Source organism: Manacus candei, unplaced genomic scaffold (genome assembly GCF_025592945.1).
Source record: "Manacus candei isolate 608988 ecotype Guabito, Panama unplaced genomic scaffold, ASM2559294v1 h1tg000011l, whole genome shotgun sequence".
NCBI classification, from domain to species: Eukaryota; Metazoa; Chordata; class Aves; order Passeriformes; family Pipridae; genus Manacus; species Manacus candei.
This window is the reverse complement of record NW_026138059.1, coordinates 17,078,655-17,103,236: the sequence shown is the minus strand read 5'-3', so window position 1 is coordinate 17,103,236 and position 24,582 is coordinate 17,078,655. Positions and strand designations below refer to the sequence as shown.

At 35.5% G+C, this 24,582-nt stretch overlaps 1 protein-coding gene across 1 annotated transcript in view; it reads left to right on the top strand.

Moving 5' to 3' along the window:
* Positions 1-24,582, top strand: part of EYS (eyes shut homolog) — a 671,723-nt gene that overhangs the window by 83,757 nt on the left and 563,384 nt on the right. Inside the window, exons 4-5 of the mRNA XM_051778236.1 lie at positions 8,635-8,757; positions 19,753-19,857. Of these exons, the coding sequence (XP_051634196.1) occupies positions 8,635-8,757; positions 19,753-19,857 (228 nt within the window). The remainder of the gene's footprint in view (positions 1-8,634; positions 8,758-19,752; positions 19,858-24,582) is intronic.

Genomic DNA, 24,582 nt, shown 5'->3' with positions numbered 1-24,582 from the left:
TTAAGAGTTGAGACTTTAAAGACTGTAACATAAAATATTTTTCAGTTTTATGCTTTCATCCTTGAAAAATGTCTAGGAGTCTTACCACTATATAAAACTACTACTTTGATGTAGTGTCTGAATTCAAACTCCTGGGAAGATGATCCCAGGCCACATTTGTGTTGATGTAATTTAGCAGAAACTGATGGAATCATTCAAAAGTTAGACATATATTGTTTCCTTTTTTTAAAATACATATATTATTAAAAATAAAATTTAATAGCAAAGATTTCTTACTATTAGTGAACAAGGATGAGAACTAATAGATTTAAGCATCCAGGTAAGATGCCTATAGGGCTAAGGAAGTGTCTCACTTTTCTGACATATTCATAATGCAGATTCCTTTTTCTTTGGTTGTGACATACCTGCTAAGAATGAGAAGGTGGAATCATAAGTCTCAATTATCAAATATCAGAAACTTATTTTTACTTTATATTTTCTATTGAAACAACTTATTTTTTTTTTTTTAGATTTGACCTACAGTTTCTTGGATTACTTATGACACACTGAAAATATTTTTCCTTTTATGACTTATTCCTTAATACTGGGATCCAAAAAAGAAAATAATATTGAAATTTTGACATATGAAATATGTTTATGAGTCAGATGACTGTATATGTCTTTGCAGAATATCTACAACTCTGTAAAAATAACTCCATTTTTAAAACAATTTCATATATGTAAAAGGTTCCTGCAAGCAATGCTTCTCTCACAAAATTGTTTCCCAGTGAATCGTATTCTTTTTCTTGAGTATTTATGTTTTATTTTGCCTTTCCATTGGCTGAGAAAACTATGGCTAATACCAGTGGGAAAAAAGATCTCAACCTCATCTTGAGGAGCAAGTTTAAATAAGGATCTATAAAGCTTTCAGTCTGAAAATAGCTACTTCCGTGTAAGTGTATTGGCAAAAAAATTATGAAACTATATCCTTAGTAAATAATTATGCTATATTTTTCCAAATCTGCAACCCCGGAAACTCTCAGTTATTAATTTTTTCCTTGCAATCTAATTTAATACTTTTAATGTATCTTTCAGATGTATTTTGCATTTTCAGTGTAGAGAAAAGTTGTGCAGCAACTGCATCACTTATTACATGCTCCGACGATAGCTATTTGCCACTCAGTGAAGGCAGTTCAAAATATTTATGGAGACATAGTTTGTTTACCTACTTTTTATACTAATACAAACCCACTATTTTATGATAAACTTCAAATTGCATTCTATACAATACGATACAATAAGATACAGGACTATAGTATACTATACATGTATATTACATGTATATGATATCATATTATATTACTTTTAGGGAGAACTAATAGATTAAGCCACAAATTGCATCAATATATTTTTACATAAAAGATTCCCATAAATGTGCTCTCGACTGCTTGAAAGGATTTACATATGGAACACATGCTTTTTCACTTGACTGCATGGAAATATTTATTCAGGAGTAGGTATCTCATGATATTACTTATCATTGGCTAATGGAGAGCAGAATTGGATGCATGAAGGAATAGAATTTTTTCCTGGTTCATAGAGCATAGGGTCAGGGTTGCCAAAGTAATCATATAGAGTAAGAGCGTAGAGGACAAAGGTTTGGAATACCCACACAGAGAAATTTATTTCCATATTTTCATGGGTATAGAACTGGTGAAACTTGTATTATATCAAACATGCAGATATATTTTAGCTGACAAATCTTTTCTGTTTTCTTGTCTAAATTAATTTTATTATATCAAATGTAATTAAGTGGTAATACATGGATTATAATGTAGTTAAAACCACTCAACTCATTCTTGATTTAAAAATAATACAAATGAAGCTTATTCTTCCTCATGTTCTTTCAGTATATTTAGTTAATTAATATGTGTGAAAGAAGTGTAATTTGTCAGCATTCTGATCAGCAAGAAATAAACATAATCAAAGTATATTATATAGTATTATATTGTAAATTAATAATTCTACTTCAGCAGAAACAATTTAAGATAAATACAAATTACATTTAAATTGTTTTCTGTCTGCAGGACAAATTATCTTAAAAATGCTACAAGTAAGAGATAAATAAAATTCTGTCAATATGTTTTCCTTTCAAATATTTCAGAGTGTATAATTCAGTGTACACTAAACTCTGTTAAAGACAGATTCTACTTATACCTTTAATTTCTTCCCTCCCATCAGAAGTTGATAACATAACAAAGGCAGCTCTGAAGAGCTGCAGCAGCATAAAGTGAACTATACAGTGAAAACCTTTACAAAACAACTTCTGCTCTTTGCAACTCTGTATTTGCCCCTATGATATTTGCCTTTGCCTACTAGTCTTTCTGTATCAAAAAAACACAGAATGTCAGGAAAAAATGCTGGGCATTTACATGACTACTGAGAAAGGGTGACCCTGTCATAACTCATCACAGGGAGTTGCTGCAACATGTTGGCCAAATCATCCAAATTGAAACTTTTTTTTTCCTTAAAGAATATTCAGGAAAGAAAAGATAACTTCAGAGTTGTTACTGTTCATGTAATGACCTGTTCATGGTCTGTAATACTAAGAGATCTGAGGAACTTAACTAAGCAATCTTTGTAGAAACTAGACACAGTGATCACCTGCTGAGTGTTGTGTTATTTTCCAGCTATTGTTCATTACTAGAAGGGATTTGGAGTCACAGGATTACCAACATTAGTGCTTTTCTATGCAATTACGTGTGACTTGAAATGAACTGTGATATTTAGTTGGTTTATTTTCCTTTACTTTCTTTTCTAATGGCCAGAGAAGGGCATTAAAAAAGTGACCAGAACTTTTCATGCTGGAATCTTGAGTATTTTATGGTCCAAATATTCATGTTACAAGTATCTACACTACTATCCTCTGAAATTTTGCAGTCTATATTTCATAATACTTTGCTGTAGGTTTATTGTCTTCAAGGAAGATAACTGGGCTGGTAATTTTGATATTGAAACAATGCATGTAGGGTGGATTTAGTGTGAGAAAGTTCATCTAATCACAACTGAAACTAACCAGATACAGCCTGCATGAAGGGTTAGTGCAATATTTAGCTTGTTTCCATGCTGTGTTCTTCCTGGGAGTACAGTTAAATCCAAATATTTCAGATCTTGGTCTACTTTTGATCTTGAAAATAGGCTTAAAGGCTACACTTAAAATATATAAAACTTGAATCGACAGTAAAGATATGAATTAGTAGAGGTAACCAATTAATGCAGAAACTTGATTAGTAGTGAAAGATAAATTAGACAAATTTAATTCAGGACTTGAATTCTATATACTAATTTTACAATACTTCCATTTTTTTGAAAATTAACACCTAATAAAGATTAACATCTAATAAAAATACCCAAGTGATAGGAAAATAAAGCACATTGGAATTTAGGATAAGGGGGAAAATCCGAGGTTACTGAGGTCGGTTCCACAATGCAAAGAATGACAAAAAATAACCTGGAATGGACAACGCGGAGTTCCCTGGTTTGACCTTAACAATGCTTCCACCTGAAAAGCACTGCTTGTTTTCCTTCTATGATGTCTGCAAGTGGAAACAGTGTTTCATGTCAGGAAGAAAGCTTTTTTGGAAAAATAATTGTTCTTAACCAAAAATCTAATCTCTGGATGATACTTTTATCATCAATGATTAGTAATGTATCGAAATGTAGTGACTAATCATATTTCCAAATATAACAGCACAACTGGCAATGCTGATAAATTATAGCATCTCTTAAATTAGGAACAAAATTATTATTTACCTCCTAATAATCTACATATTTTGTACCCTCTGCAATCAATGTACTAGCTACTTCAAATTATCTACATTTTCATTGATACTTAGGTAGACTCATTGGAAATATATGATATTAAATAATCCAGAACACTCCAAACACTGGTGGTTGTGTGATACCTTCCAAATAAATTGTCTGTTTATGGCCAGTCTTTGTGAGCGAAGATTTGGGAAAGGTCATTGCCCTTTGAGCCTGCGCAGTGGATTTTTTAGGTGAGACACAGTGTGCGCTGAACTGAGCCCACCCTTTAATCCTGAGGTTCATCTGCCGGGGCCGAGTGAGCTCGGACAGTGGCAGCGAGGTCCTCAGGACGTAGGTTTGTTTAGAGTGACCTTCTCTTAGATGAATGGCCTTACAGGGCTGATGAGCTCCATCTGCCCGGGGGAGTTTCCCTGACTGGGAATCGAACCTGGGCCACGGCGGTGAGAGCACTGCATCCTAACCACTAGACCACCAGGGGGCCCCAAATAAGTTGTCTAAGACAAGAATGAAAAGGAGATTCTTTGAAGGTGTGTCTGATATCTGACTCCTCTTGTATTCTGTGCAGGTTGTGCTTGGTATCTTATGTGAGAACCTACCCTTATATTAGAATTCATAAATAAATTCTGCAACAAAGAGGAAAAAGGACTCGTATGCTGATTGTGTTGGGACATTACATTCGTATCTGCATTTGTTGTCATTTTGCTGACATAAATATCAACTCTATAGAAATTATTTTTTCTGGTGTTCACAAATGCATCATAGATTGTCAATTCATGGTGATTCTGAAGGGTTTTGAATTTCTTTTCTAAACAAAATAAGGTTGAAACGACATAAAAATAAGAAAAAAATACATAAAATCATCTTTCTTTTCTAACACATATGATTCTTCTAATTTATTGATTATTTGTATTTAGCAGTTTTAAAAATAATTTCTTAAGAAAATAAAAAATATATAAATAAACCTCCATTTAACAGTATGTCATGCTTTCACAATACATATTTCACAACTCAGCTCTTGGAAACCTCATACAGAAAAGAATGCTTTTTCTCCATTTAAATAATTACACTAAGATACATGGAAAGACATAGAACAGAAGAGGATAAAAATATTCAATAGGACCCCTTTTATGTTATTTATGGATTTTTTAAATATATTTTAGGAACTATAATGATTTGATTATGTTTTTATTCTTCCACTCAAACAGAATGTGCCAGTGGTTGTGCAAAGATTAGTGGTGATATTTGGAATTAACACAGAACAAAGCTGTAGATGTGTGGTGGCTGACCTTGACTGGTTCTCAGACCCTTACCCAGCCATTCTCTCACCCTGTCTTCTCACCAGCATGAGGGGAGAAGAAAAGATTAAAAAGCTTATGGGTAGAGAAAAAGACAGAGAGATCACTTGCCTGTTACTGTCATGGGTAAAGGGGGCTCAAATTGAGGAAAATTGATTTAATTTATTCCCAATTAATGCAGTTTTGCGTAGTGAGAACCAAAGACAAATTACGCCACCTTCCCCATCCCTGCTTCTTTACATTTCCCCCGAGGTGCCTCCCCTCGGCTGTGGGCTCGGCTGTGCCCTGCCATGGGTGGGTTGGAGCCAACTGGAACTGGCTGTGCCCAGCACGGGACAGCCCTGGCCCCCCTTCACAGAACCCCCTGCAGCCCCAGCTGGGCCACCAGCACCCTACAGTGTGTCAAAGTGCCCGTAAGAAATGAGAAAACTGAGTTTCCCTTTCCTTATGCAAGCCTAATTAGTCTTCAGATTTTTGTTTTACTGATACCCACTTTCCTCCTTTTAGCAACATGCACAACTGCAACACACACGACAGTAACTGAGCCAAGCACTTTACACATCCTGAAGACCTGACTCACACGGCACAGCTCAGTGTATTGGTACTCCTTATTTTGTTCCTCTCCACAGTAGTAAGGATTAGAAGATGGATGAGAGATAATTGATGTACTCTCTCTTATACTGACATGGCAAAATTCTGAAAAGGTATTGAGCAACCTCATCTAGCAGAAGGTGTCCCGGCTCCTGGTAGCGGGCTTGGAACCAGTTAATCTTTAAGGTCAGTCTGACCCAAAACATTTTGTGATTCTATCATAAAAGTACTAAAATGACTCTAATACAAGAAAACACTTGAAAATTTCTATCTAGTTTGCATGCTGCTATGAATGTCTTCTTTCTTTCTGGTAGTTCGTCCTGCTTCATTTATTGCTTTATTCCATCAATAAAGACATATATTTAAAATATTGAATAAGAAATTAGTAAAATTTAACTCTTTGTAAATAAAACACAGAAGCTCTAACTTCAGGTTTCCTTTTTCAGGGGAATAGGGATCATAACACCTCTTGGTTTTAGATATAGAACAACATTTGAAGTACAGGTTTTATGCTAATGGCACATATAATGATGAAGAAAATCAAAACTTATCCTACTTCCTTTGCAGGTTTTTCAGGTCGATACTGTGAAACAGAAATGAACGAGTGTGATTCTGCTCCCTGCTTGAATGGTGCTGTCTGTCAGAATGATGTCAACAGCTATGATTGTTTTTGCCCAGAAGGTAAATTGTTGAAAATATTTTATTTTTATTATCTTTGACAATTTTCAAAACTGTCTGCAGTTTGCAAAACAACTTTTTGACAGTCTTCAAAGCCATCGTTAAAATTTCCTTTCTGTGAAAGTTATTAATTCTTTTCCAAAGTCTCATTTACATCTTTCCTTACTGAGGCAATATGCCCACCAAAACAACTATGCTCATTAAGAGTGGAGACAGATATACTTGGAAGTGGTACCTTTTTTTCAGACAGAACTTTGTGATTGCAGCACAGTCCAAAGGAGTGAAAAAAAGATAAATGAGAAGTACATGAATTCCATGGAAAGTATAATCAATAAACTTACAAAAAAACTATTTCAACCTGAGTTACTAATGGGCAGCTTTCCGAGTCTAGCAAGCAAATGACAATGGTCATAGTAATTACTTTAATAAGTTTCCAGTACAAAAATCTATTAAAATTTTCACAGACAAAAATAATGTGATTTTCAGCACCAGTAGTCTGTTTCTTTAAAAATACACAGTGTTCAGTGTTATCAGAACTCTATGAACAAATGAATGATATCAAGAAAAAAGTAGTCAAAGTAAAATGTTTCAAAACATTTAAAATTACAGTGTCATTCTGAAATACTTTCAAAAATGGGTTTTCTGAATATTTGTAGATTTAGATTTATTTTAATTGGATTTTTTTTTAAAAATAAAGCAAATCTGTTATGTTGTTTCTATATTTTAAACTTTTTTGATTTTAATCTTCGAATTGTACTATTTTCTAAGTATCATCATGGGAGCTGATTTCATAACTTACAATATTTCAGGTATGTGTATATTAATATCAGCATTCCAGTGGTGATAACTTCAGAAACTCATCACAAAAGATGAAATTACCACAAATAAGCACAGCCTCTGTAATTAATTGGCTTAAATTAGAAGCCAAAACAGACATTGGAAGGTAGCTGAAAATTAACCTTGGAAAAGATCATTCTGCTGTTTAGACTGCATGGCCAGCTTATAAAAATAAATCTCGGCATCCACATTGATAATTTCGTGGCTTACTTGTTATCTATGAGACATGAGTCTGATTAAACTCCAAATGCAAATAAGAGCTGTTATTCTATACATTATTAATGAATTAAGGGTAATTCTAAAGTTTTATGACTTAAGGAACAGTGAAAATTGGTTCCATGGTCAGTTTGAGAAATTATGAGAATATGCCTCGCACTGAGGATGTCAGTAGCTTAGCATTAGTCATGGTCTTCCTGCAGCCATGGCCTTTGACAGCACTAATGATAGTCATTTTGTAGCATGACCATGAATTAGAATACATTTACAAAAGCATAAAATGTCAGATATTAGAGAGGAGATTCTCTAGCAATCCACTACAAAAAAACGCTGTTGGGCTTCTGAGGTTGCTAAAAGTCACTATGACACAAGAAACTGGGGTTGTTTAGTCTAGAGAAAAAGAGGCTCAGGGAGGACCTCATTGCTCTCTACAGTTACCTGAAAGGAGGTTACAGTGAGGGGGGATTTGGCCTCTTCTGCAGTATCTCAAGTGAAAGGACGAGAGGAAATAGCCTCAAGTTGCACTAGGGTAGGTTGGGATCAGATATTTGAAAAAAAATATCACTGAAAGAGTGTTTAGACATTGGAATAAGTTTCATAGGGAGATGGTGAAGTCACCATCTCAGGAAGTATTTAAGAGGCATCTGGATGTGGCACTTGGAAATATTGTTCAGGAGGGATTATGGTGGTGCTGGGTTGGTAGTTGGACTGGATGATCTAGAAAGTCTCTTCCATCTTGATAATTCTGTGATACTGTGAAATAAATAAAGAAAAAATAGAGAAATAACTGAGAGCTGATTTTAAGAGAGATTTTAAGAGCTGACTTTTATTTTGGGAACAGATGTCCAAATCCCAACATCACTTAATCTGCAATGTTGTCAAAATGTCAGCAGATACATAAATTCTTAAGTCTCTGCTAAAATACAAGTTCAAAATCCTAAATTTGTTAATAATTTGTAATTTGTAATTTATAATTTATTTATTTATAATAATTTATGATCTCTTTTGAAAGTATATTTGATGGACAAATGCATTTTTCAATTCATGACAGAGCAGAAAAAGCTTTTAGAATGATCTTGCCATAAAACTTCAAATTATTTTTTACAAGAGTAAACTGAAAACAAGGAACCCAAAGACATGCTTTAGAAAAATAAGGCACAAATATAGCTGAATAATGTAAAGCTCTTTTCTGCTTTTTTTTCAAACCAAGGATTTGAAGGTCTGAACTGTGAAATCAACTTTGATGAGTGCACTTTTGGCTTCTGTAAAAGCAATTCAACTTGTTTAGATCTAGTTGCAGACTACATATGTGCTTGTCCTCCAGGATTCACTGGTAAGATTTATTTTAACCTCGGAAAGATATTAAATAACTAAACTAATTATTTTCTTTTGCATTTTGTTCAGTGTTTTAGCATTACTGAATAAAAACTCAACTCAGTTTTCTGTGTGATTGATAATCTACTTTAATTTCCCTCCCGATATGGTAATAAATGAAAACAGTGTATGTTTGCTATTTGATTAGTTAATGGAAGGCAAAACTGTATTTTGCCTAGAAAAAAAAGTGTTCAAAAACACCCAGCCTATGAAACATAGGTGAGCAGGTAGCTATAGCTGGTGCTATTTTTCTTCAGAAGATCTTATATGAGACATACTTGACTGAGATGAAAAAATGAACAAAATTTTAGTAGGAGGACACTTTGTTCTCTTCAAGGAAGATGCCATCAGATCCTCATGATAAATAGCTTGTAAGTTGCACAATTATTTGTGTGTCTAACAGGTTTAAGAAAATATCTCTTGCATCAGGAATAGTCTTCATGGCCTTACTTTCTGCCAGAAGCAGCTCACAGGATCATGGGGAAATCAATAAAACTGTCTCAAAAAATATGCCATTTTAACAATTATGTTGGAGGCTGGAACACCTTGACTTTAGGTTGCTGATTTCAGGGAGGCAAATGGAGCATCATTAATCATAAGTGATAACAGGAAGACAAGTAGTGGCAGTCTAAGAAATCATACATGGTTAGTAGGTGTTCTAATAAAAGTTAAACAGATATGTACAAGAGTTCAAAATCTTTGGAGAGGAAAGAAAAAAAATTGAAAGGGATCTATTACTTAGAAAAGTTAAAAAATCAGTGAAGGATGAGGAGGCAAAATTAGGTTAGAAGTAGAGCATTTCAGGTTGATAGTAACACCAGTGACAGTTTAGGAGCACTTCATACATATTTTGTCAATGGTTAAAAATAGGAAGATGGAACATAAGGAATGTAAGATGTCACACAGAGATTTAGAATCTGTGAAAGTAATAATAGTTGCAATTTCCACAGACATCTGTGAGTTTTCTTGATTCATGCAAACATATTCTAATATTATTCAGCATTACAAAACTGAGATGTGCCCTATTTCCTACAAGATCTTATTCTCCTTTTTACTTTGATAACTGTCTTTGCTGTCACGAGTTTGCATAGTATATGTCTATTTCATATCAATTTTGAAAATAACACAGGTGATTGCAAAGTATTTGTTTATACAAGAGAAGAAGTTTTAATGCAATAATTTTAAAAGAAGGAGCTTTGAAAACTTTGTGCTATACTGCTAGAATCAAAATGGAAAATGTCTAGCTTTTCTGTAGTAAGTTGCTAACAGTCAGTTTGAACAAGGATGTGCAAGAAAAGTTGTGCCTTTGAAAATACAGCTACACCACTTTGGGATATGATAGAATCCACATTACAGAGCCAGAACTATAAACTAATGTGTGTGTGTCACCAAGACAGCCTAGGACAGAGTATGTTTTCCTTAGGACAAACTCTAATCCTAAATTCATACTGATGCAAAGAGTTAGTCAATGACATATCTGTTAATTCCAAGACAAAAGGGATTCAGGATCTATCAATGGTTAAAAACAGTTACCAGTAAGTTATAAGTAGACTTTAAGGGATACCTTAGGCTTATATTGAAGTCATAGAGGGTCACATGACTGCATAATGCGCCATTGTGAAGCAGCTCTATTTTCTCCTACCTTTCCTATGTGAGAGACTTCTCATCAAAAATATGCTGTTGATCTCACTTCATATTAGCTATTTTTTTTGTTTGTGAGATAGGACAGCTCCCACAAGAAAGCAAATCTAACACTCTACTGACTGGAATTAGAAGTAGGAACAAGAACCCTCCTGATTACACTGAATATTTTCATCTGTGCTCATGCTGTTCATATAATTAATTTGCAGTCAGTCATTGTGGATCTCATTAGGTCTGCTCTCTCCAAGTCTTCCAGGATCTGCTTCAGTGTCCCTAGAAAGATTCTTCAATGCAAAATACTGCATATTTGAGCTCCTACCTTCTAAGAAAAGCAAACAGTGGTCCAAGAATGGTATAAATGGTGCAAGAGGTTATTGTCATAGTAGCAGATATACTCAGCTTGTTAAGGGTAAAAGGAAACACAGTGTACATATAGGAACTGTTTGTTTATCCTCTTAATATTTAAACAATGTAGAGAAGTGCCATTAACAGCACAGTTAGCTCATTAGAAAGTTAGCTCTGATTACATGGAGGAACAAGTTAGAAAGTTCACCAACAGATCTGCTAATGCCCTGTCAATCACACCTTATATTCTTCTGATGAGGCTTGATCAAGGAAACGAAATTTGAAAACGTCAAGCAAATGTATATGACTGATTTTTACTTCTCTATTTCTTTTAAACACATTTTTGCTTTCCTAGCATGTTAAAACTCATTTCCAAATAAAGTTAACCTTTAGCATCTGAACTGGTTGGGCATAAATTGGTCTAGCTGGTTGTTTCTTTTGCTGTTTACTAGCTCTGTGCCTGGCAGCATCAATCCTATTTGGTGTCACATGCCTTGTGCACTAAAGCTCTGCTGGAAGGGCAGCTTTGGACAGGAGGAAGACAGCTGCCTGTTTGAATGGCCTTGGCTGTGGTGCGCCACAGGTAGCGGAGCTTGGTCCTTCCCTGGGAACAGAGCTGGCAAAGAGGCAATGCTGTGTGTGTGGCAGGGAGAAGGGCTGGGTGGAGCAAGAAACTCTTCTGCTGAAGGAAAACCGGCAGAGCAGGAACACCCAAAACAGCTGAGAGAGTCCTGAGAGGACCAGGGAGTCTTCTTGCAGCTTCTGCTTCCAAGAGCATTTTTTTGTTGTTAGAAGAGTGAGCACTGGAGTACTGGAAGCCTTTGCAACCTGCTGCATGGCATTTCCTTTACTCTTTGCAAGATAGGCAGACAGAGAAAAGCAGCTCCTGAGAAATACAAGGAAAATACTTTCTCTCTTCAATCAAAGCTTGCTCTCAAGTGCCCTCTCGTGGGAATCTGCATATGCAGGATCACAGTAATTATCCCACAGTAAAGAGCTACTAGACAAATGGAGAGATGGCAGCACTGCGACCTCCTCCCTCACAACGCTTTGTTCAGTTTTGCTAATTAGAGGGGTTTTGAGAACCTCTGGCAGTTGAGATAGGTAAAGACAGTCCAGGTCTGTAAACCTGACTAGCCTCAAAAATTAGAAAAAGACTTGCTCAGCATATCCAGATTAGTTGATTCTGGGTATTAACCAAACCTGAAGACAGGTGAAGTAAGAAATTTTAATATTTTTGTCCTATTAATATTTAATATTAAACAATAGGACAAACCTCTAGTCCCTGAAGTAGTAAGATACCTTGAAGCAAAGCATCAATCAGGTGGGATGGTATTGAATTCATCAATGATACAGAAGGAGAAGGCAATTTTATGAGGTGTTGGTTACTGACCGTTTTATTTGAGTGGATTTTCTCTGGTAATGAAAGACACTGGGATGAAAGAATTTTGTAAATCACCATTCTAGGATGAGAAGACATGGTTTTTTAATCTTAAATAAATGATGTGATTATATTTTGCTCATTGTAAAGCCTTTGTCCATTTTAAATTTTAGAAGAGATTATTAGTTAAACAGATTTCAATAGTGTGCTTCCAAAGTGATTTTTACCTTAGCACTTAGCACTGAAGTTTGTTGTAGTTTTTATGCATGAGATTCTTAATCTGACTTCTTCACTTATATCATTGTCCATATGAATTATCTATGTGCAAAATCATCCTTGCTTTAGGTTTACCTGTTTATTATTATAATGAAACAGTATGAATCAACAGTCAGATTCTACCATCAGTCACATATTGACTTATTTAAGTCTTTAGGCTTTATGCAACAGATTAAATAAATTTGAAAGCCTTTTAATCTGCTTTCTGAAGATCAGATCTATGTAGTTTCATCTAAGACGTCTCATACTATTGAGCTTTTGGAATTTTGTGTAGCTATTGTGGCTAAACAAGTGCTCAGTGCAACACTGAACATTCAAAAACCAAAATTATAAAAGGATGTGCAGTGTCTTCCAGCTCAATTAATTCAATGATAAGACAAAAAGCGATACGTTTCTTTGTGCTTTTGAAAATCTTTTCCTGTCCATTCTTTTCCTATGGAAAAGGATCTTTGTTTTCAGTAAGCCTGCAAAAGCTATTCTATTTTAGGCAGCTTCTGCCTGACACATACATTTTTAGTTAATGTCAGGACAACTGCACAGTTTAAAATTATTGACTTGGTCCATTCTCCATTCCGTACTAATCATATCTAGTCCTGTTCTCAGCAATCAAAGATAAAAACTAGGCTGAGAAATCTACCTCTACCCAAAGGAAGGTTGTAGCAAGGTGGGGGTTGGCCTCTTCTCCCAGGCAACTAGTGACAGGATGAAAGTACACAGCCTTAAGATGCACCAGGCAGGTTCAGGTTGGACATCAGGAAAAATTTCTTCACGCCAAGGGTTGTCAAGCATTAGAACAGGCTGCCAGTGAGGCGGTGGAGGATTTCAAGAAACAACTGGACACGGCACTTATTGACATGGTGGTGTTTGGTCAAAAGATGGACTTGATCATCCTGGAAGTCTATTCCAACCTAAATGTTTCTATTATTATGTGAGTCTGTGATCAATTATTGCTCACTCATCTTTAGAGTCAGTCATAGGAACTCAGTCTTGTTCGCATCTCATTTATCAGATTACTGTTCCACATCAGTTGGCCCTTACGGCTCATAGAGAAGCAGCCCAAAAGTCAGGTCTTCTTTTCTCCAATGTCCCCTAATGAGGAAATTCATTTAAACAGAATGCCTGTATCTGATCTGCAGTCAAGGCAGTAAGGTTTTTCAAACCAAACCAAAACCTGGAAACTGAAGACTGAAGAGAGAGGGATGTTTCCCTGGCTCCTGGCCAGTAGAGCTCTGAGTCATAGTGGACCATGGTGGTACAAGAATGAAGGGCTGTTTGCCTTTCCCCTGCTCATCTGGAACACTGCAGATGGGCTGCCGGTTGCCACAAACACTGCCAAGGGCAGGCTTCCTGCAGCTGGGTGTGCAAACTTAACTTGCTGGAAAATAAACAGTATTTATGCATACATGGAAATAAATGTATTCACTATGCACTTCTGGGTTATTAGAGACTATTTATTGTCATCTCATGTGTAAGAGTACCTGCTTTCCTTGGAAGGAATTCAACACTTGAAAGGGAAAAAAAAAGATCAGTAGAGTGCAGAAAAGTCTGTTTAAGTACTGTCATGCTGTGAATTACATTGCATAAAGAAACTGATAAAATAATACACAACAGTTATTGAATTGCATGAAAGAAAAACAAATCAATTGTTTTCTCCAGGCACTTAAAATATAAGCAGTTTCTTTTTTTTTCTGTGAGAAATTAAATGGCATGTTTCTTCAATAATTTTCTGCCTCAAATACTAAGCATGATTGGTTTAAATCTGAAGGTGAATAATAAGAGTTGGAACCATCTGACAAAAGATAAGTTAATTCTTTAATCACAACTTTAATTATCTTGCATGGAATTTACTTTATCTTTTCTCTACTGAAAATGTTATTAGATTATTTTTGTATTTTAGTTTATCCCCTTTATTTTAGATATAATGGTTGTTTTTTTCAATAGCGATGCCAACTGTCATGCATAATATAATGTACGTAGGACATCCATTAATATTTTTCTGGATGTGACTATGTGTTTAATTAATTTTAGATAAATTGTAATATAATCATCTTATATGAATAGGTTTGATTTTCAATTTTAAAAATTTTGTCAGTTGCTAGGAGGATTTCATCAAATTAAAAAAAAAAGAAAAACAGTCATGTCTAGAAAAGCTCATACAGTGATTAAAACACACACAGAAGACTCTGGAAAACAGGGGTGAAATTCTTAGTCTTTCTGGGTTACTGTGAGAAATCAACCATATTTTTCCTTAACTCCATAGTTTTTCTATGTTAAGGTCATGGATGACATCCAGCAATGAACAGTAATATGCTAGCACAATGAGTGTAGTTTTTTCTTTTTTATATATGAGTGCACCTGTAAAAGTAACATACAGATATCAGGACATAATTTTAATCAAGATTTCTATTATAACTGCCTCAAGTACCTTAGGACTAAATTTTCTGTTATGACATGAGCAATCATTGAATAAACTCTGACATAAGAAAATATACCTCCAGGTTACTTCGCCAGTGCACATTTTCTGTCCCTCCAAGATATTCTGTTAACGAATTTGAGAAATGGAAGTGGCATCTTATGAAAGAATAGGGGGTTTTCTTTATAGTACACAATTCCTCTTCTGAACAAAAAAAACTACCAAACCATTGATGTTATAAAGTCTGTTGTTCAACACTGCTTTTGCAATACCAACTGGCATTATATCTGAGGTTTTGATACTAAATTATATTTCCCAATATATATTGGGTTTTGTTTTTAGCCAGTGAAACAATCATCTTTGGGTATCCTTTGCTTTGACAGAACCATTCTATAAAAGATATGATGCTATCAGTTTTAGTATGACCACACTAAATAGGAGCCTTATTTGGTGTCCTCTTTAGTAACCTGTTGACTTTTTTTTGTTCTTCACTCTTCGGCCTTCCTCTTTGTCATGTTTGTTTTTTCTCTCTTTTTCCATACATTTATCTTTCTCAGTTCTGCAGCTCCCTAGAACTACTGATTTTTCTTTATATTTGGGGTATTTTACATATGTTAGTCATTTGTTGTTTACCCGTTTTTTATCCCTAAAACTGTTTTTCCTAGGTCCTACCTTTGCTTCGCTACCAATTACTGGCCATATGTGAACAATTAATAGCCTTGTACCTTCTTACAAACACACTTTCAAGGCCTCTATTCTCTGCCTTATACTCCTTCATACAGCAGCCTTACTCTAGGGTCATAATTAGTTCATTCTATACAGTACAAATACTGTTTTTTTCCTGTCTATGTCTTATTAAGAATAAGCATAACAACACAATTCATAAAATTAAGGAAGACTAAAATGAATGAAGCAAGATACAGAAGAAATTCTTTACTATCAAAGAAATTCTTTACTATAAGGATAACTGGAGGCATTAGAGGCAGTGGAACAGGTTGCCCAGAGAAGCTGTGGATGCCCCATCCCTGGCAGTGTTCAAGACCGGGTTGGATGGGGTCTTGAGCAACCTGGTCTAGTGGAAGGTTTCCCTACCCATGGCAGGAGGGTTGGAACTAGATGTTCGGTAAGGTCATTTCCAACCCAAATCATTCTATGATTCTGTGGATCTAAGATCCAACTGGCCACTAGACAAGTCCTGAGGCCTCTACTGTTACCTTGACACCTAAGTAGTGGCTTGATTCTAGCAATGGCAATGCTAGAATCTGGGCTTCAGGGCTGCGGTGGTGATAGTGGGGACATTACACCACTGCTTGACTCTCTTCACCTAAATGGTAAATCAACCAGATCAATCTACTTGCTCAGATCTGAGGAGTCTTGAGGCAGGAGGGAAAATGTGTTAAATCCAGAGTGATGTTTTTGAAGATGTTTATACAACTTTTATAAGAAGAATTTTTTTTCCCTTGTCACTTTTATAGCCGGCAAAAAGTGGAATTGAATAGGTTATTTGCCCTGGTAGCAGTAGAGCAGCAACTTACACCCAGTTATACGGGTAACCTTATGAACCTCTAAGAACAGGACATACACATATCACATGATGACGATTCTACAGAGCCCAGCTGCCTCAGGGTGCCTGTCACAGGATCATATCTGGCTCACAGAATTCTCTTGATGTTTTCCCCAGAAAGACACATAGAGGGCTACAGGATGAGCATATTTATTCTGCAAGTCTTCTGACAATCCATGGGTGCTTTACATTATGTCTGCATACCAGAAGGCAGTTAATGTTGACCATTAACCACCTTGTACTGAACCTAATTACTTAGTTTTGATTAAAGCACACAATGAATCCAAAAGCATTCAGTCCTTATTTGCATGCATGAGAAGTAACAAGAATTTCACTGACATTTTATTCTAGTACTGATCACCATCAGATTTAGAAGCTTATATTAAATATTTTATTTAAATTTTTGTCTTCAACTTCGAGCTATTGCATCTCATTACCTTTTCTACATGAAATGAAAAATCCTCTTGCTACCCAAGTATTTTCTCTTTGTAAAGATATTTACACACTGTAATCAAGTCACTTCTTGTTTTTGTTTCTTCTAAATGAAACAGATGGAGCTCTTTAAGCCTTTGCCTACAGCATGCTTTCTTCAGTTGTTGAATAAATTGTGTAGCTTTTCCTGCATGCTTCCCACTTTTTTTTAAAATATGGAACATTGTAATCAATGTTTTATGCAGAGGTACTTTACACATCAATATTCCTTTTTTGTTTTATTTAAATACATCTGAGAATTATTTTTTTCTCACAGCACTGCAATGAGGCTCATATGCTGAGATCTTCAGCAGTCCTTTTCAGATTACTTTTTTTGCTTTCTCACATACAGTTCAGCTGCAGTTCAGTAGCTATAACCTGCACATTTTCTTCTGTGCTTTTATCTAGCAACTGCAAGTGACCAGAAGTGACCTGCAGTACATTAAAAAATGTACTGTTCAGCTAAACAAAAGTTATCACAAGATTTCAGTTGATGCATAGGCTTCCTCTCCTGTGGAAGGGAGATAAGGAAAGGAAGTGAGAGTGGAAATGAAGAGCCTATTTAAAAGTCGGTGTTCAACTAATAGAGGAAGGGGTTTTCACATTTAACTGCAGGACAAGAGACTACGGGAAGTATGAAATGGGTCATCTGTCTCATTATGTTTTTTTCATGAGAGGGACTTGAGGGGTGAATTCAGATTGAATGTGCCAAAAGCTGTACTGTTTTCTTTGTAAGAGTAGGACTTCCCATTTATCCTTATGTAATTTTAACCATGTGTATTTATGGTGTGCACGAAGAACGTTTTTGTCTCTACCTGCTAGAGTTAGTACTTTTATCCTCTGTTTCTCTTGCCTGCTACATGCCTGGATTCACATCTATGACTATTCTATTCATATGACTAAAGCAGAAACGTGTTTTGATGGAGAAGTAGAGTGGAGACACAGGTTTGGATAGAAGCACTACGTTCCAGAGTCAGAGCTCAGTTCTTACACACCAAGTAACTTAGATCTTTACTCTACCATAAGGCAAAGCAAGTTTCCAGATAATCCAACTCATTACACAAACATAATTCTCTGGACATTCTTCAGTGTTATAAACAGTGTGTATGCCCTGTAAATGATATAATCACAACACTAGCTTTAATCTATTCCATGCTTATCCAGCAGAAAACATATAATATACTATGTTGTTACCCACCTATGTATCTTCTCAAAGAAGTCCAACATATTCCTTATTTTCCTCAGGCAACCTTTCCAATGTGATATTATACTAACCATTAAGAGGAGTTCCTTATCATCTAATCTTTCACTGCAGTTTAAATGCATTACTTCTTATCCTGTCTGCTGCTAACACAGAGAACAGATGACTTTTGCAAAAGTACTTTCTTATTTTATGATTGTCATCAAATTTCTATTTAAATTTTCCTTATTTAGGCTTCACAGCCTCATTCATTTTGTTCATCCTAAGAAGTCATGCCTTTAAACTCTTTGTCATGCCTGTCATGCTCATATGGACCATCACTTAGTCCACATTTTTCTTGAATGCAAGTCACTGTACAATGCAAAACACTCCAAATGCAGTTTTACTCCAACTACATAAGAATGGAAGGATTACTTTATGATTCTAACTGGATATGTTCCTTTTTATATATGCCAGCATACTATGCAATTTGAAACAAAATTCTGGGGTTTGTTCCTACTTAACTTGTGATTTTCTATATAGTATCTTCTACTTATTCTGATTGGATTACATTTATTATTTCAAACACAATCTATTTATAAAGACTTCTAATCTTTTTGTCATGCCGTCTGTAAGCTTACTTTGCTGTCTACCATCCAGATTGTTGAAAAAAAATTTAGTGGAACTAAATTGGAAGTAGACTTCTTTCAAAATCACCATCCTCTCCTCTCCCTTTTCATGGATAGCTCTCACCCAAGTTCTTCATATTTCTTTCTTCGTAGTCAGAGAAAGTACTTCTCCCTTTTACTTTGAATCAGATCCCAGAAAATCTCTGTTTATAGTCACCTTTTCCACCATTGCATGAAAAAAATTGACAGTAACACATTCAAATATCCTTGAATTTCTGATTAATGATTCCTTTCAAAAATTATGGATTTGCAGTTAAATACCCTATCAGTTCAAGTCCTGTGTACTTAAGGATTCTGTTATTTCTTTCATTTATTTAAAATATTAAAAACTAAACCAAACCAAAACAATAGAAAAACCCACAAGCTCTAAATTAATGCACAAGAGAGATGAGGGACTGGATTTTTTTTTTTGTATATCCAGTGAGTTAATTGTTTTTATAAGCCACCTATTACATTGTCTTCTAAATATCCCTCTCTGTCTTCTTTATATTCTCCTATATTTTTGTTGTTTCATATTTGAATTAATTTGAATTACAGCTTTATTAATCTCTTTTAAAGCAGAAATATGAAGAAACAGCTGAGTGAATTGTGATTTTCATTTTGGATTTGAGAAATGGTTTCATTCATCTAAACATGGAAGCAACCTTGAGAAATATTTTTTCTTACTATTGTTACTGAGGTTATTAAATCTCTTAAACAGTTTTTTAAATGTGGCATGTAGCCCTAGTAATTATGGTGTTGAGAGGCAATGCTAGAATACACAAGGAATGTATTTGCAAATGCTGTTCATACTTATTCCTTTAAAATATTTAATTTGTTAACTATCAGCTATGATCTATGAATATCTCTACTTTTAGACCCGTCAAGCAGAAGTAAAATAGTGTTTCCAATCTGGAAAATTTAAATTATGCAGTTGTCACTTGCACTGTGAAGTAGCTTTTCTGCTTTCTCAGCATGATTTATAGTTTTAATGTTTAATTTTCTTTTCTGGCAGACAAAAACTGTTCCACAGATATTGATGAATGTTCCCTCAAGCCCTGCAAAAACGGAGGCCATTGCCATGATTTGATTGGTGAATTTTACTGTAGCTGTTTGCCAGGTAAGAAGTCACATGATATTTATTTGAGAAATGTTCTGTGGTATTCAAGAAAGAAATAGAGTTTTTCATAAGAATACAACTAAGTAGTAATTTATTTTGCTTGAAAAGAGAGGACTGAGCAGTTATGCTTTAAGCATATGCTACAATTGCTATTCAGATGGTATCAGCAGAATTTGTTTCCAGAATATAAATTGTGTACCAGAAGTCCTGGCTTCCAAACTGAGGAACAGAGAGTCTTAGAAATCAAAGAACTCTGTCAGTGGTATTCATCTCATAACCTTTGAGCAATTCTGAATTTATAAATATTTGCAAAAGTTAATTTTCTTCCTACCGTGGAGGTATCATGACTTTGTTTCCATTTTTTCTACTAGCAAAAGTTATTTTTAAAATTTCAGAAAAAAAATTGTGGACAAGTTATACCGTAGTTGTCGTAAGGTTTGCTGTGGTAGATTGCCCCTGGCTGGAAGCTGGGTGCAGTCAGTTTATCAGACATTGTTTCTGCCACTCCTTCTTCCTCTGGGGGAGGACTCCTCACACTCTTCCCCTGCTCCAGTTTGGGATCACTCCCACAGGAGACAGTTCTCCAATGTGAGTCCTTCACTTGGGCTGCAGTTCTTGACAAACTGCTCCAGCATGGGTTCCCCCCCAGGGTCACAAGTCCTGCCAGGTAACCTGCTCCAGCATGGGCTCCTGTCTCCTTGGGGCCACAGATCCTGCTGGAAGCCTCATCTAGTCCAGGCTTCCCACGAGGTCACAGCCTCCTTTGGGCATCCACCTGCTTTGTCATGGGGTCCTCCATGGACTGCAGGGGGATCTTTGCTTGTCCATGGACCTCCATGGGCTGTAGGAGAATCTCTGCCCTGCAGCACCTCCGTTCTCTCCTTCTCCTCTAACTTTGGTGTCTAAAGAGTTGTTTCTGTCACATATTCTTATGTTGTTGCATGGTTGCAACTTCTCAGTTGGGTTTTTTTACCCCATCTTAACTTTGTTATCCCAGAGGTGCTACCACTGTTCCTGATGACCTCGGCCTTGGCCAGCAGTGGGTCCATCATGGAACTTGCTGACATTGTCTCCATCAGACATCTGGGAAACTTCTGGCAGCTTTAAATTTAAATATGTGGTATTTGTATAGTATGATTAATTATTGATTCCCCCCCACCACTTTCTTTATTGTGGAAAATAGCAAGCAAAACATGAGTTGATAGTACTTTTTCAGTTGCAGTTTTTTAATTCTCTTAGGTCATGTAAACATTGCATTGCATTAAACCTTGTTCTATAATGTCAATTTAGCAATGTAAGAGTACAGTGATCAAACTTTTATTTAGACAGAAATATTTACTTCAAATGGATAAGAAAAAGAAGTGTTTTATAATTATTATGTCCCCATAAGAGCTATATGTGTTTTTATGCAAGAGATTTTAAAATGTATACAAGCTATTTCAAGTCTAAGGTACAAATAACTTGAAAGTTATTGATGTGTGAAACATGGAAACTCACAGCCATCACTGCCACTAAATAATAGTGTATGGACATGAAAATACATTGAATATATACATAAATACTTATAGATAATATTATATATAGAAGTGTGTGTATGTGTGTATTGTACGTATATGTATACATGCATACAACTTTTTTAAGACCTGAGAATTTCACAGTAGACGTTCAGGATGCAAAATATGAAAGGGATTTTTTATTATTATTAATTACTTTGGTTAATTTTTAAGACTGAATTCTTAAGTTTTTCAGTTACAAATGCTGTGACTATATTTCATTAGTCTTTCCATTGTGGATAAAACAAGTGTCACATTTCATTTTGTCTATGTATTTTGCCTGCTGAAATCACAAACACAACAATGAGTATGAAAACATCTGTCTGTTTTACTTAAAAAGCAAAATCTTATTCATGAAAGACTGTAAGAAGTGCACATATGAAATCTCAGACTACAAACATTTTCTATTAATATTTTTGAACACTTGTTAGATACAGTCTTTGTGAAGAATTAACCCATCTACAAAATAAAGGATGAAAATTCATTATTTAAACAGTATTTAGGGATTACAGGAAGGCAGTAGAACACCTGAAGGGCAGCACAAAGGGATTCCAACTAGTAAGTCAACTTCGTTCGGAACTCAGCTTAGATGCCTCTATGCAAACACATGCAGTGTGGGGAATATACAAGAGGAGTTGGAGATGTGTGCATGCCTGCATGGCTATGGTATTATTGACATCACAGAGACGTAGTGGAATAAATCCTATGACTGGAGTGTTGGAATGGAAGGATACAGGCTCTTTAGGAAGGATAGACACAGCAGATGAAGAGGCAGTGTTTACCCCCTCTGTCAATGACCAGTTGGAGGGCCAGGAGCTCTGTCTGTGGATGGATGAGAGGTTGTAAGTGACTGAAGTGGTTTACGGATTAAACATGAAGATCACCAAAGCCCAGTCCCCAGCTGAACATGCCTCCTGGATTTCAGGGAGTTGGACTGTGAGTTAAGCCTCCTGACAGGAACTTGAGATAAGATAAAGGTGGTGGTACTATTGTCTAGTCATCTCAGGTTTAAGGTGAAGTATACAAGGCTGGAAGGAGGCCATAGCCCACAAACTTATTTGTATAATGTGCCCCTCCTGTGAGAGACTAGACTGTCTCTCTTTTTCTGCTCTTAAACAGTTCTAGGCTGGATGCATAATTTTTGTCTTTTACAAAACATTACATCTACTACACAGCTTCTTTCCCATCCCTGTTTGTTCCTTAGTGATGTATTATCCGTGCTACACCTAACTGAATACATAAATATTTTTCTTTTCAGTGGGATTAGTGGGTGATTAGCATGGTTGCTAAAGTAGACTGATTTTGAAGCAGAAAATCCTATCAGTTGAGATGCTTGGATTGATGGATTCAACCTAAAATCAATTTTCCTTCCACTTGATGCACTGAATCAAAGGAGCAGTGCTTCTGATTAAGAGTAAACTCACACACAGAAAAATTGTAAATCAAATTCTTCCTTTTTTGGAAGGTGGTGTTGTTATTAAAGTTTACTGTACCATGAAATAAGACTGTACTTTCTTTCAAACCTTTCTGGCAACCCTTATTATGAAGTAGACACTTATACATGAAAGTTTTTACTCCAGGAAGAGGCCTTACAAAAATGTTCATGCTGTGACTCAAAAAATAAAGGGAATAATCAAGATTACAGATGGGAAATGCTTACAGAATCATTCAGTTCTTCATGCTGCCACTGCACAATCATGCTCAATATAAACATTGTAATGATTTTTTTTGTCTGATTTCAAAGTTGCTTGGTAAGAAAGTGTAGCATTTTTTACATGCTGCTCCACTTGCCAAAAAAATTGCCTGATGCCTAGTTTAAAATTCCAATTATCAATTTCTTGCTTCAAGTCACAATTCACTTATACAATTTGTAAGTCATATATTTTTCTTATACCTGACATCCTAACTTGTACTAGAATACCATTCTTTCTAAATAAGTCCATCTAATCAGTTGTAGAAAGTTTGTTCAGCAAACTAACATAGAAGATACTTTGAGTATTCATATAGCAAAAGAGTGCAGAACTGCTTTTGGCAGTACTTAGTGGAATCAATATTTTAGGGAAATAGAGGTCAATACGTTCACATGATGTTAGCTCTTTTTCAAAGTCTTAATACTGAAACTTCTGTGGGCAGTCACATCCATGAGGTATCAGTGTTGACTCTTCATCCAGGATGAGGGCTGAGGTCATTTAAAGTCAGAGATGCTGGAGAGGCAGAGGTTATACAGCTGCATCCCCAGGACCTGCCACTTAACTGACTCCTGAAAAAGCAGTATCTGGAAGAAGTGAATGACATGAAGAATCATTAGGGGTTCTTCCCAGTTCTCCTTATGGTTATAGCTCATCCATAGCATCATTATTTCTCTGATATTCATGAAATGTTAAATATATTTTTAGTAACTCTAGTAATTCTTCTGTGTTTTTGAGATTATTGGTATATTTAGATATTTTTCTGATAGCAGTCTTCCTGAGTGTGTCCAATCATTTGCTACCATTGAGGATCTGATTGTTTACTTCACTTTTTCATTGAATCTTTTACAAAATTAGTTAAACTTTAACTGTTTGTTGCATTATGTCTAACAGTCCAGTCATAGAAGACCTAGCAAAAAAAGGCAACAGTTCTAAAATTGGTACAAGTTGAACACTCCCTTTTATAAAAAAAAAAATAAAAAAATATTCTAAAATATTTTTAACATAAGGAAGTAGAAAAAATAATCTTCCAACGTCATTCTTTTTCTTTTCACACTGCAACATAATGGTTAAACCTGTCCTTCCTCTCTCCTCTCCAGTAACATTTACAGCACATTATTTAAGCCTGGTACAGGAAAAGGTGACATTTAGTTTATTTTCCTAAAATGTAAGAAATAACATATTAAAAACAATATTATGTCTTCATGAAATTTATACCTGACTGTAGGAGAGTGGTTACTAGAATTTTGTGAAAGTGTCAGCAAAGACATCAAGTGAAATTACATGTGATAATGCAACAGAGTACTACTGATCAGTCCTCCTAGCCTCATTCTAAGAGAATGACAGAGGGAAAACGATGTCAAGACTAAGCAAAAAATGCTCTATTTGAGCACCTAGAGCAGAATCTAGAAAGCAAATATGAAACGTGCCCTTTCTGCAAAGAACATTGCCCATTGGTAGGCTTGGATCCTAAAAATGTGAAA